The sequence below is a fragment of the Primulina eburnea genome, chromosome 1 (genome assembly GCF_022965805.1).
Source record: "Primulina eburnea isolate SZY01 chromosome 1, ASM2296580v1, whole genome shotgun sequence".
Classification (NCBI taxonomy): Eukaryota; Viridiplantae; Streptophyta; class Magnoliopsida; order Lamiales; family Gesneriaceae; genus Primulina; species Primulina eburnea.
In genome coordinates this window covers 10,817,212-10,828,731 of record NC_133101.1, presented here as the reverse complement: position 1 = coordinate 10,828,731, position 11,520 = coordinate 10,817,212, and the positions used below count along the sequence as shown (strand labels likewise).

The following is an 11,520-nucleotide window of genomic DNA, read 5'->3' as shown; positions in this document are numbered from 1 at the left end:
TGTCTTTGCTTGTTTTTAATACTTTTCTATTTAATTTCTAGGTGGTACGATTTTGATATTCTCTCCATTAAAAAAAAATAAATTAATTATCAACTGTTGTCACTTGTTTAATTTTTTTTTTGTCAATATTTCTCGTGTTAAAGTTTATTTTTTTTAAAAAAAATTATTTCTTGTGTTATATATATGTTGCTGTGAACTGATACATCTGATTTTATGATTTGTTTTTGTTTCTGTATTATTTTATTACTTCACGTGATATTTTTACCCTTTATTTAATTTTTCTTAAAAAATTAAACTTCACATTCGATTTTCCAAGTCATTCGTCTGAAAATTATTCGATTCCAAAGAAGATCATTTGAAGTGCAACTAACGTGCAAAAATAATGCATTCTAATTTTAATGCATGCAGGCTATTTCTCGATCTTAACTGGAAGCAATGGAAAACAACAACGAGGCAAATAACAACGTTGATCTTACTTTGAGATTGGGTCTGCCTTTCTACGATCGGCTAAGAATAGAAGAAAATAATAGGAGACAACAAGGCCAGGTACTACATATATACTATTATTTCTGTTTTTTTTTTACAAACAGAAATAAGCTAAAATAATTCATGTGCTGTTTCAGTGCAATGGTCACATATTATTCTCAGTTTAAATGTTGTTTCAATCAGGGAAATTTCCCCATCCAATTCGGAGCTCCTGTTGGACCAGCAAACCTTGCTCCCAACCACGGTCCTCCGGAGGCAGCACCATTCATGGATGGGGTGAAAAGGTGCCAAGTATGTGCCCGCACGGCCACCTCGCTATGGAGAAGAGGACCAAACGGCCCACAGGTAAGTCCGAAGATGGACATTATTTGTGCATGCATGCATGCATGCATTTGAGTTATTTCATAATTTCTTGTTAGACTGATAAAAAAATGAATTTGAAATCATTTTAGAAAAAATAAATTATTTGGATTAGAACTCTGACTTGTCTTATTTTATTTTTGCAGACTTTGTGCAATGCCTGTGGGCTACGTTATGCAAGAAATATGAGGAGAAATGTACAAGGATAGAGAAGGCTCAATTCTTTGTATTTTAATATTATAAAGAACTTAGTAGTTTTATTATGCTAGCTTGTCGAAATTGAATTAAAATGAAAAATTGTTTCCTTTTAGTAAAAAAAATTGTTTAGTTTGTCGAATTTTATTTTATAAGTTTTTTGATCATAAAATTGTTTTAACAAATATTTTGTGGTAGACTTACAAAAATTAATTGAGGAAGCATTAATTCTTAAATTACCATGAATGCGAGACATAGATGATATTATTTTTCCAGTTTTTTTAATTTAGTCTAATTAATTGCACGTACCATGCACGTCACATTATCATTAATCTTGATATTTATTTATTTCTTAATTACTATTATTTTTGTCAATATTATTATTCTTAATTTAATAATAATATTATTTTTATTGTGGATAATAATATTATTTCATATTATTTTTTATTATCTTATTATTTAATTTAATTTAATTATTATCATTTTATTATTTATATAATAAAAAAATTTAAAATTGGTAACAGTGAATTCTCCAGTTCACTATTTTTTAAGAAAGGTAAGTATAATTTCTTTCGGTTATGTTTCGATAAATAAAATTAAATATAGAAGGTAAAATATACATATGATTATTTAGTATGATACAGAAAATAGACCGTCTCACAAGAGACGTACTCTTATTATTATTAATAGATAAACCTGAAAAAAGGAAGTAATATATTTTTCGAAACTATATATCAAATATTTTCGAAATAGAATGTTGTTCATGGATTGAACATCCATGTTTTGTTGAAGTGCCAAACATGTGAAGTTAGTGTATCTATTTCATAACTCAGTAGAAAAATATTATTTACATTCTATTTTTTTTAAATATATTTGATATTCTTTTTCTGACAAAATATTTGTCGTACATTATTATACTTAATTAGCTTCATAATTCATGTAATCAGAGTTCAGATATTGTTTTGGATTCTATTCTCTTTATATAAATATATGCTAATATTAAAAATAATTTATGCATGCTTTATTTTTAAAAATCGGTGGAGATAATTCTATGAAATTATGTTTAAAAGAATTGATAATAACAGGAAAAGAAAAACGAAACATCATTCGACTTAATTAATTTGAAAAACTTGGAAATACAACGTAAATAATAAATAAGAATCGAGAACTATTAATAAAGATACTAAAAAACAAATGATAAAGACTAATATTGTGGGGACCCGGACGCTAATCATCTTCTTAATCATCATTGGGACTAAATTAATTATAATAAACAGGGTCTAATTTTTTTTTTTTTTTAAATACGGAAGGTAATGGAATCAAACTACTATACATATCAGTATAAAAGTATCACTCTGATAAAATATACAATCATACATGCTCAGGTTCAACAACTACAATCAAGTGTTTAAACCCTAACTCTAGTCCAAGTCCGGTATCACCACTCTAATCTCAGTCTGTCTTCATCTCTGCGACCCTGTACCTGTCCCACTTGTTGTCATGCACACATACAAACAAGACAACAGCCGGATAACTCCGGTGAGATATGAATATCCCAGTATAAACCATGTATACATGCAATCATATAAAACATATATAAAAGCATAAACAAACATCGAAGCATATGTATCTAATCTAACTACATGAATCAATGACTCGTGATCTAATCTTATCTTATCTCAAATCTAGGGATCCCAATCTAATTTAGACTTTGGTATGCTGTATCGAGTGTGTCTGAGATAGACGTCGATCTACATCTGAAGCTCGTCGATACACCGTAAGTCTAGAGTCTTATCGGGTCTGAGAAAGACTCGGCGGTTCTGCCCTAGCTAGGCTGTCTGCCCTAGACTCGGACTCTGACTCTGTTCTAAGTCAATACATTAACATATCAATCTGATAATCTGCAAATATAAATGCAATAAAATAAAGTATGTGATTTAGGGAAACTCAAGTCAAACCTCACTTGAGTTGTGCAATCCCAACTCAACATTAATTTATACCTTTCTTGCTGTCTTTCTGAATCTGTCGAAGTTTCGAACACAAGGTCTGTCAATACTCAATCTGGCAATGACATATCAATATATTCTGTATCAATATTCTAATCAAATCACAACATCTCTGTTTTATCAAATTCTGACGGTACAACCGTACAATCTTGCGATACCGGCGATACCAAACCAGTATATACCTGTTCTAATAATTTATAATCAATCCCTGTACAAATCTGATATCACATCTCATTCAATTTCATTCTGAAAATCATAACAATTCCATATTCAGTCCGTTTCTTAATCTGACTTCGATTCTACGTTGTCTAACATGTCAAGAACAACATATATGACGTGTACTCAATTCTAACAACATCATAATTTCACAACATGTTAAAACGTAGTAAAAATTACGTCCAGTTGTAGCCTACGTTGCTAGGAACTCGGTACCGAAGTCGGATTTAAAATCTAACGGACGGATTGAAATAAAAAGGCGTAGGGATTTTCACGGAGATTTCTCGTTCCTTTTCTTTCTTCCTTATTCTGAATTCTGAGGCATAAACTTATATATATATCTACTTGCATGTAACAGCTATGTGGCTTATTTTTCTTGATCTTGTGTCGGCGCTCGGGCGGTAATAATATACCGCTCGAGCGCGGCCCTCTCGGCTCGAGCACTTTCAATTTGCTCCTTTGGCGCTCGGGCGGTAATAATCTACCGCCCGGGCGCCAACTCCTCTGCCCGCGACGTATTTTACAGCAACATTGGCGCTCGGGCGGTCGATCTTTACCGCTCGGGCGCCAACAATTCTGTCCGAGAAGTTATATACTTCATATGCTTGGTTTAATTCGATCTCGTAATGGCCCGGCTATAATCACATCAATTTAACTTCAATAATCTCGTGTTAATATAATTAAAATCTCATATTAACAGAATCAAGATCTTGGCCCTTACAAATATTGTCAATCTATACAAAAAAATAAAAAAAATAAAATGGTGTATTTAACCAAATGTATGAATAAAAATAACATTGAGGACTTACTCTTGGAGTGCAATATTATCAGTGTTGGTAGAGCGATGAAACTACGACGCTTGAGTTGCCGTACGGTTTAAAAAATTTGAGTTGCAATATTATAATCAGTTATAACTTATGATAAAGCTATAACCGCGCTTGATCCTACATAATTAAGAAAGTAAATACTATATATATATATATATATATATATATATATATATATATATATATATATGGAATCTTTGCATTTAATGGAACGATTGACTCTAACCTAAAAATGACATGATTAGTTTTTTTTTTGTTTATAATTTTATTCTTTTTTTCAAACAAGATAAAAATGAAGAAAAATAAAGATTCTACTATTTAAAATTTTAAAATGGCATTTTTTGTTTTTTTTTTTAAATCAATCTAAACTTATAATTTTGTGCCATATATATATATATATATATATATATATATATATATATATATATATATATATATATATATATATATATATATATATATATATATTGATCAATAAAGTGGTGAAGTCGCATATATTGAGGCAAAATATTGCAAAGGATACTGGAAAATTTTTGTTTGTATGTTTGTTTATATTCCCTAGAAGCATACTAACAAGTGGTCAAAAAGCAAGGTAAGAATCACCAAACCTAATTGGACTTTAATGAAAATGGTAGAGATCGATATTAAATATATAGAGCGCTTTGCATTTCAAAAACTGTATCGAATACTTCACATGTACTTTTTGCAATTTATCACCAAAGCCATTGCTCATCTACAAGTATTAGTGAGCATGAACTGTGTTTTATTATCACTCTCAAAATGAAATAAATCTATCGAGTCACAACTAAGACTGGAATCTTATATTTATTGCTCAATAAAAAGTGAGTTGTCACATTGTGCTTTTTAGTTATAAAAATCTCAATATATACACTCGCCCGCTCCTTACGTTTCACCATTGCAAGAACTCGAATCGCGACAACTTGTGTCACAGTTTTACAACTCTCTCAAGCATTATTGGTATACATTTTTTCTGTAACCTAAGTTAGAATGCATGGCATCAGTTCTTTTGTGTAAAGATTCATTTTTTAAAAGTTCATTTTCGAGTGAAAAGGATTGGAATTTTTAAGGAAATGGTGATTTTGGTTGTGTTCATAGATCATATAAAAAAATTTCAAGTGGAGTAGAAATTAATGCTTACTCCGTTCCATTTATTCTTATGATCTATGCACGATCTATAATATTTTTTTCTTTTTTTGGATGATTAGATTGAAGTATTGATCTCTATGTTTTTTTGTTGTTGTTGTTGTCGTCGCTCGAACCTTTATTGATCTGATATCGTCACCATTTTTTTGTCGATTTATGTCGGCCCTTGTTTTATCGATTTGTTTTGTTAATTTTTTGTGTTTACGTCGCTTTTTGTGTTATTATTTCTATCGTTATGCACAACGTGGTTAAAAGATTCGAAGAATATTTATTATTCTTTTTTTTTTTTCAAATCCGATTTCATGATTCTTGGTTGCCATATCACTCATAGCATGTTAACATTTTTTGAAGTATTTGTTCACAAAAATAAATAAATAAATAACTTTAATTCTTTTATATATATATTCTTCAAAACTTAGTAACCATGCATGGCAATTTAAAATTCATTTATCTGAATAAATTTAATTTGTATTCTTTATTTTTAAAAAAGTCAACACCAGAGTTATTTGCTACTCTAAATTTTTTTTTTGGGGTGTATTTTTTACCTTTCCTTATTTTTTTTTTGCCGACCTTCATTTGAATAATCTGATCTATATATGCGTTGTCTTTTCTTGTTTTTAATAATTTTCTATTTAATTTCTATGTGGTACAATTTTGATATTCTCTCCATTAAAAAAATAGATAAATTATCAACTGTTGTCACTTGTTTAATTGTTTTTGTCCATATTTCTCGTGTTATATTTTATTATTTGTTTTAAAAAAATTATTTCTTGTGTTATATATATGTTGCTGTGAACTGATACATCTGATTTATGATTTGTTTTTGTTTCTGTATTATTTTATTACTTCACGTGATATTTTTACCCTTTATTTAATTTTTCTTAAAAAATTAAACTTCACATTCGATTTTTCAAGTCATTCTTCTGAAAATTATTCGATTCCAAAGAAGATCATTTGAAGTGCAACTAACGTGCAAAAATAATGCATTCTAATTTTAATGCATGCAGGCTATTTCTCGATCTTAACTGGAATGCAATGGAAAACAACAACGAGGCAAATAACAACGTTGATCTTACTTTGAGATTGGGTCTGCCTTTCTACGATCGGCTAAGAATAGAAGAAAATAATAGGAGACAACAAGGCCAGGTACTACATATATACTATTAATTCTGTTTTTTTTTTACAAACAGAAATAAGCTAAAATAATTCATGTGCTGTTTCAGTGCAATGGTCACATATTATTCTCAGTTTAAATGTTGTTTCAATCAGGGAAATTTCCCCATCCAATTCGGAGCTCCTGTTGGACCAGCAAACCTTGCTCCCAACCACGGTCCTCCGGAGGCAGCACCATTCATGGATGGGGTGAAAAGGTGCCAAGTATGTGCCCGCACGGCCACCTCGCTATGGAGAAGAGGACCAAACGGCCCACAGGTAAGTACCGAAGATGGACATTATTTGTGCATGCATGCATGCATGCATTTGAGTTATTTCATAATTTCTTGTTAGACTGATAAAAAAATGAATTTGAAATCATTTTAGAAAAAATAAATTATTTGGATTAGAACTCTGACTTGTCTTATTTTATTTTTGCAGACTTTGTGCAATGCCTGTGGGCTACGTTATGCAAGAAATATGAGGAGAAATGTACAAGGATAGAGAAGGCTCAATTCTTTGTATTTTAATATTATAAAGAACTTAGTAGTTTTATTATGCTAGCTTGTCGAAATTGAATTAAAATGAAAAATTGTTTCCTTTTAGTAAAAAAAATTGTTTAGTTTGTCGAATTTTATTTTATAAGTTTTTTGATCATAAAATTGTTTTAACAAATATTTTGTGGTAGACTTACAAAAATTAATTGAGGAAGCATTAATTCTTAAATTACCATGAATGCGAGACATAGATGATATTATTTTTCCAGTTTTTTAATTTAGTCTAATTAATTGCACGTACCATGCACGTCACATTATCATTAATCTTGATATTTATTTATTTCTTAATTACTATTATTATTTTTATTTAATTTATATTTATGTAATAAAAAAATTTAAAAATTGGTAACAGTGTCTGCCAATTCACTATTTTTCGGTTATATTTCGATAAATGAAATTATTTATCTAATAATATTTAAAAAATAAATCTTATTTGGAAGTGATGGATAACATTAATGGACACCAAATTCCCGACAACAGTGAGGCAAATAACAACATTGATCTTACTTTTAGATTGGGTTTGTCTTTTTACATGTATAATATTAATTTTGTTTTTTATATATAATTATTACACGTATTATTATTTGATAATTTAATCAAATAAATAAAGCATTGGCCACATATTATTCTCATTTTAAATGTTATTTCATTTAGGAATTAATTTCCCCACACAGTTTAGAGCTCCTGTTGGGATGGGAAACGTTGGTGTCCACATGAACTCGACAAAGCGAACCTTGCGCCCCACCACGGTTATCCGGTGGGCGGGGTGAAAAGGTGCCAAATATGTGCACGAACGAGTAACTACCACCTTGTCGGTAAAATGAGGCGAGCTAGATGCATAGTCAAGAAAGAATATTCATGAGGCAACAAAGAAACGTGTTACATTATTTGTCAAATTTTGATGAAGGCAAATGCACCCGCTGTGGTTGGGAGGACCAAACGGTCCATGGGCAAGTATCGAATATTAATTAGGTTGTATGTATTTAGATGGATGGATTCGATTTCATGAGAACTGATTTCAGATATATACGCATTTGAATTATCATAATAATAATTACTTGTTCAACTGCTTAAGCGGATAAAGAGGGAATTTTAAACACATTTGAATTAAATTTATTCAAACAAGACAAATAAATTTGAAAATCACAATTTTAAATTCCTCTTCCTCAAACCTTTTAATTATTTTTTTTCTAATTAAAAACAAATTATTTTCCTTTTAAACTTTAAAAAAAACTAAATTTGCACTAGAATTGTGATTTCTTGTCTTTTATTAATACTATTAAAGGGTATAATTTTGATTTTTATATTATTTCTTATTTTGTATAGAATTTTATTTGTGCAGACACTGTGCAATTCATGTGGGCTACACTGTGCAAGAAACATGGGGAGAAATGTACGAGGATAAAGAAGGCCAACTTGTATTTAATTTATTATAAAGAACTTATAGTTTTAATCTATGTTTGTTTGTTAAGATCGGGTTTGAAGTTTAGAAGAAGTGAATAACTTAAAACTTTTTCCGAAATATTTAAGTTTGAGATGATTCTCGATGAAATTTCTTTTCTCGATCGGACATATATGAATGGACCACTTAAAAATGATTTTCGAGTGTGAAAATGTCCGGAAGATCTAGCTTATAATGATATAATCAAATGACTAAACTTTTAACAAAGTAAAATGGACAATAATAAATCCGGTAATGAAAGTAACACAATATATTTTTATGAAAGTTTGAAGGTTAAATATTTTATGTATCTTTTTCACTTAGAAAAGGATTCACTTTAAGACTTTAGTTTTACAATGTTTTTTTACAAACTTGCTTCAATCTTATAAGGTTCATCTCTTGCCTAAATTGAAACTTTTAGTTTTAATTAAACAACAACACAGCAACTATAAATGCAAATGAATCTTCATATTCAAACAACTCTCGACAGTGATTAAACAACGGCTTGAGAAATCCAGTTGATCCTCGATAATATGTAATAAACTTGAACGTGTGAACTTCTAATTAGCGGTTGGATAATTATTTCTGTTGAGGATCGAAGTTGAGTTTAGAGGGGGGGTGAATAAACTCTACTCGTTTTTCGTTCTGATGAGGTACTAAAATCCTATTAGGGATAGTAGTTGATCTTGTGCGTATACTTTCACCTGATTACAGTAAAACGTACGGAAACAATCTGATGAAGTAGTTGAAAAACAATAAAGCAGTAGACAGCAGTTGTTTATGGAAGTTCGAAGATAAACTCTTCTACGTCTCCCCTTCTTCTGTTTCCAGAAGGTATAACTAAAAGACTTTGGATATTACAGTACAACTCTTGTACACACCCACTTCAGAAGGACTTACACCTCAGCCTACTGAAACTCTTAGTTTCTCAACACACAAAAATGCGAAACACAAAGTTCTGAAAAGACTCTTTTCAGATTACAGACTCTTCTTGATTAAGTATTTGTGATGTAAAGATCGTGAAGAGTGTAAGAATTAGTAGCACAAGATGATCTTTTAAAAGATCAGATACAAGCTATGAAGCGTGTGCTACTTTTCTTTGTGTTGAACTTTTTAAATGCTCAAGGAATTTTTTGATATTCGTCTGATAAGCGAGTAGCTTTGTTCCTTGAAAATGATATTATGCGAAGTGTCGTGTCGAACAAGGATTTGATCCAAGTATATATAATCGACTGAGTTCAACGTTCACAATCAGAGAAGTCTTCAGATAACCGATACAATCAGCTTTATTACCGAAACAAGTTCCTGCAGAAAAGCTATAAAACAATCAGTCTTGTTTTATACTTAATTGGGTAATATGCATTAAATGACTCCGTATAGTATTTAATGCTGCAATTAATACTAGTACTAGGAACTCTTAACAGTAACAATTAAGATAACAACGTTAGAAAACGTTCTCTACTGGTTTTGTATTGTTATCCCTTTTCTACTGGTTTAGTTTTACTAGAACAGCAGCTACTGATAAGTTATTCTGTTGTACTGGTCTGCTGGTCTACTGGTTTTAGTTATCATCGCCACAATAAAATTCATGTCTAACAATTTCAATAAGTGTGATCGGAAATCTTAAGAAAATTGAGAGTTTGTAGACTTTCGAGTGACCTCAAATTAATGGAGACACTCTAATTTATTATTACTTTTTATTCCATAATTTGAATCCTTGATATGTTTGACTTTTGTTTTTCTACTGCAAAAACAACTTTATATTCATTATCTCTTGAATCATAGTATGCTGCATTTAATGATTGGTTGGCACCTTATCAGAAATGGTAACCAATAGTTCTGAGAAGTTGATACTGATAAGAGAGAATGCCGCAATAACTTTCTATATGTTTGACAGACATTCTGGTCTTCTAATGATTTTGTTTCTTGAGCATGATTGATCAAAAAAATCTTATAATATAATCGAGTTGACATGTGACATAGCTTTGGACTTCCTAAATTTGGCTCTAAGACCAAATGCACTGAAACATGCAGAGTCCCGTTGGGCTGAATAATGTCTGGTTGTAGTACTTAAGTAGTTCGGTCTGTTACAAGAAAAATCTGATTGAAGCAATGTGGTTAAACTACTTGAGATCTGGTTCCAACACATTGAAATACAATAAATGACGATTGGAAATCATATAACAAGTAAGTGTTATTTATCATCACCAAAACTAAGAGACTCTAGTTTAACATTGCTTGTCTGTCGGAATTGAAAAAGAATGGAAAGTTTATTCCCTTGAGCTAAATAAATGGTTTGTTTGTAGTTTTTCTTAAAATCAGAAAATTATTTAAAAACCTTTTTTTGGTAGATTTATAAAATAACCGAGGAATATAATATATGTTATGACGCTCAATATTCCTCAGTTATTTTTTTAAATCTACCAAAAAAAGGTTTTTAAACAATTTTCTGATTTACCAAAAAACTACAAACACACCATTTATATATAAATTAAATATTATGAAAGATGAAATTAATTTAAGAATTTTTGAAATCTAGTCTAATTTGCACGAATCATGCAAGCCACACTATCATTAATGTTATTATTTATTTAATCATACTTACTATTATTATTGTCAATATTATCATTCTAAATTTATTTTCATTTCTTAATTAAAATATTTTTAATTTTTTTGTTTGTCGGAATTGAATTAGAATAAAATTTATTCCCTTGAGTAAAAAATTATTATGTTTATCGATTATTTTTATCACAAAATTGTTTAAAAAATATATATTTTTGGTAGGTTTCAAATTATTAATTGACGAAGCATTCAATTAACATAATCCGGGGGCATATATCACGAAATTAAATATGTAATTATTTCGAGGATTTTTTTCAAAATTCAGTCTTTTTTGCACGCTAAATTAATATAAAAATAATAACTAACAATGAATACCCCAATTCATTATTATTAAGAAAGGTAAGTATAATTTATTTTGTTATATTGAAAAAATAATAATAAATTATTTTCTAAACCCTCCACCCCCACCCCGGGTTATGCCAAGTCCATGTGGCAGCTGCTATCCAAGCCACGAATATGTACACACTGTGAACCAATGGATGGTTTGTAGAAGT

The 11,520-nt window shown here is 30.0% G+C and overlaps 2 protein-coding genes across 2 annotated transcripts; both read left to right on the top strand.

Annotated features, from left to right (window-relative positions):
- The first annotated feature begins 435 nt into the window (after window positions 1-435).
- LOC140803966 (GATA transcription factor 20-like) lies at window positions 436-1,055 on the top strand. The gene is made up of 3 exons (XM_073159818.1): window positions 436-546; window positions 670-831; window positions 993-1,055. Exons 1-3 carry the CDS (start codon window positions 436-438, stop codon window positions 1,053-1,055), a joined length of 336 nt encoding a protein of 111 aa, XP_073015919.1.
- A 5,234-nt stretch (window positions 1,056-6,289) lies between these two features.
- LOC140803961 (GATA transcription factor 20-like) lies at window positions 6,290-6,910 on the top strand. The gene is made up of 3 exons (XM_073159808.1): window positions 6,290-6,400; window positions 6,524-6,685; window positions 6,848-6,910. The coding sequence occupies exons 1-3, from the start codon at window positions 6,290-6,292 to the stop codon at window positions 6,908-6,910; spliced, it is 336 nt and encodes a 111-aa protein (XP_073015909.1).
- The last annotated feature ends 4,610 nt before the right edge of the window (window positions 6,911-11,520 follow it).

Excerpts from the sequence above, each read along its gene's own strand:
- LOC140803966 (XM_073159818.1), top strand. The coding sequence starts at position 436 with ATGGAAAACAACAACGAGGCAAATAACAACGTTGATCTTACTTTGAGA. Across the intron at positions 547-669 it reads ATAGGAGACAACAAGGCCAG|GGAAATTTCCCCATCCAATT; the intron begins GTACTACATATA and ends TGTTTCAATCAG. Across the intron at positions 832-992 it reads GAGGACCAAACGGCCCACAG|ACTTTGTGCAATGCCTGTGG; the intron begins GTAAGTCCGAAG and ends TTATTTTTGCAG.
- LOC140803961 (XM_073159808.1), top strand. The coding sequence starts at position 6,290 with ATGGAAAACAACAACGAGGCAAATAACAACGTTGATCTTACTTTGAGA. Across the intron at positions 6,401-6,523 it reads ATAGGAGACAACAAGGCCAG|GGAAATTTCCCCATCCAATT; the intron begins GTACTACATATA and ends TGTTTCAATCAG. Across the intron at positions 6,686-6,847 it reads GAGGACCAAACGGCCCACAG|ACTTTGTGCAATGCCTGTGG; the intron begins GTAAGTACCGAA and ends TTATTTTTGCAG.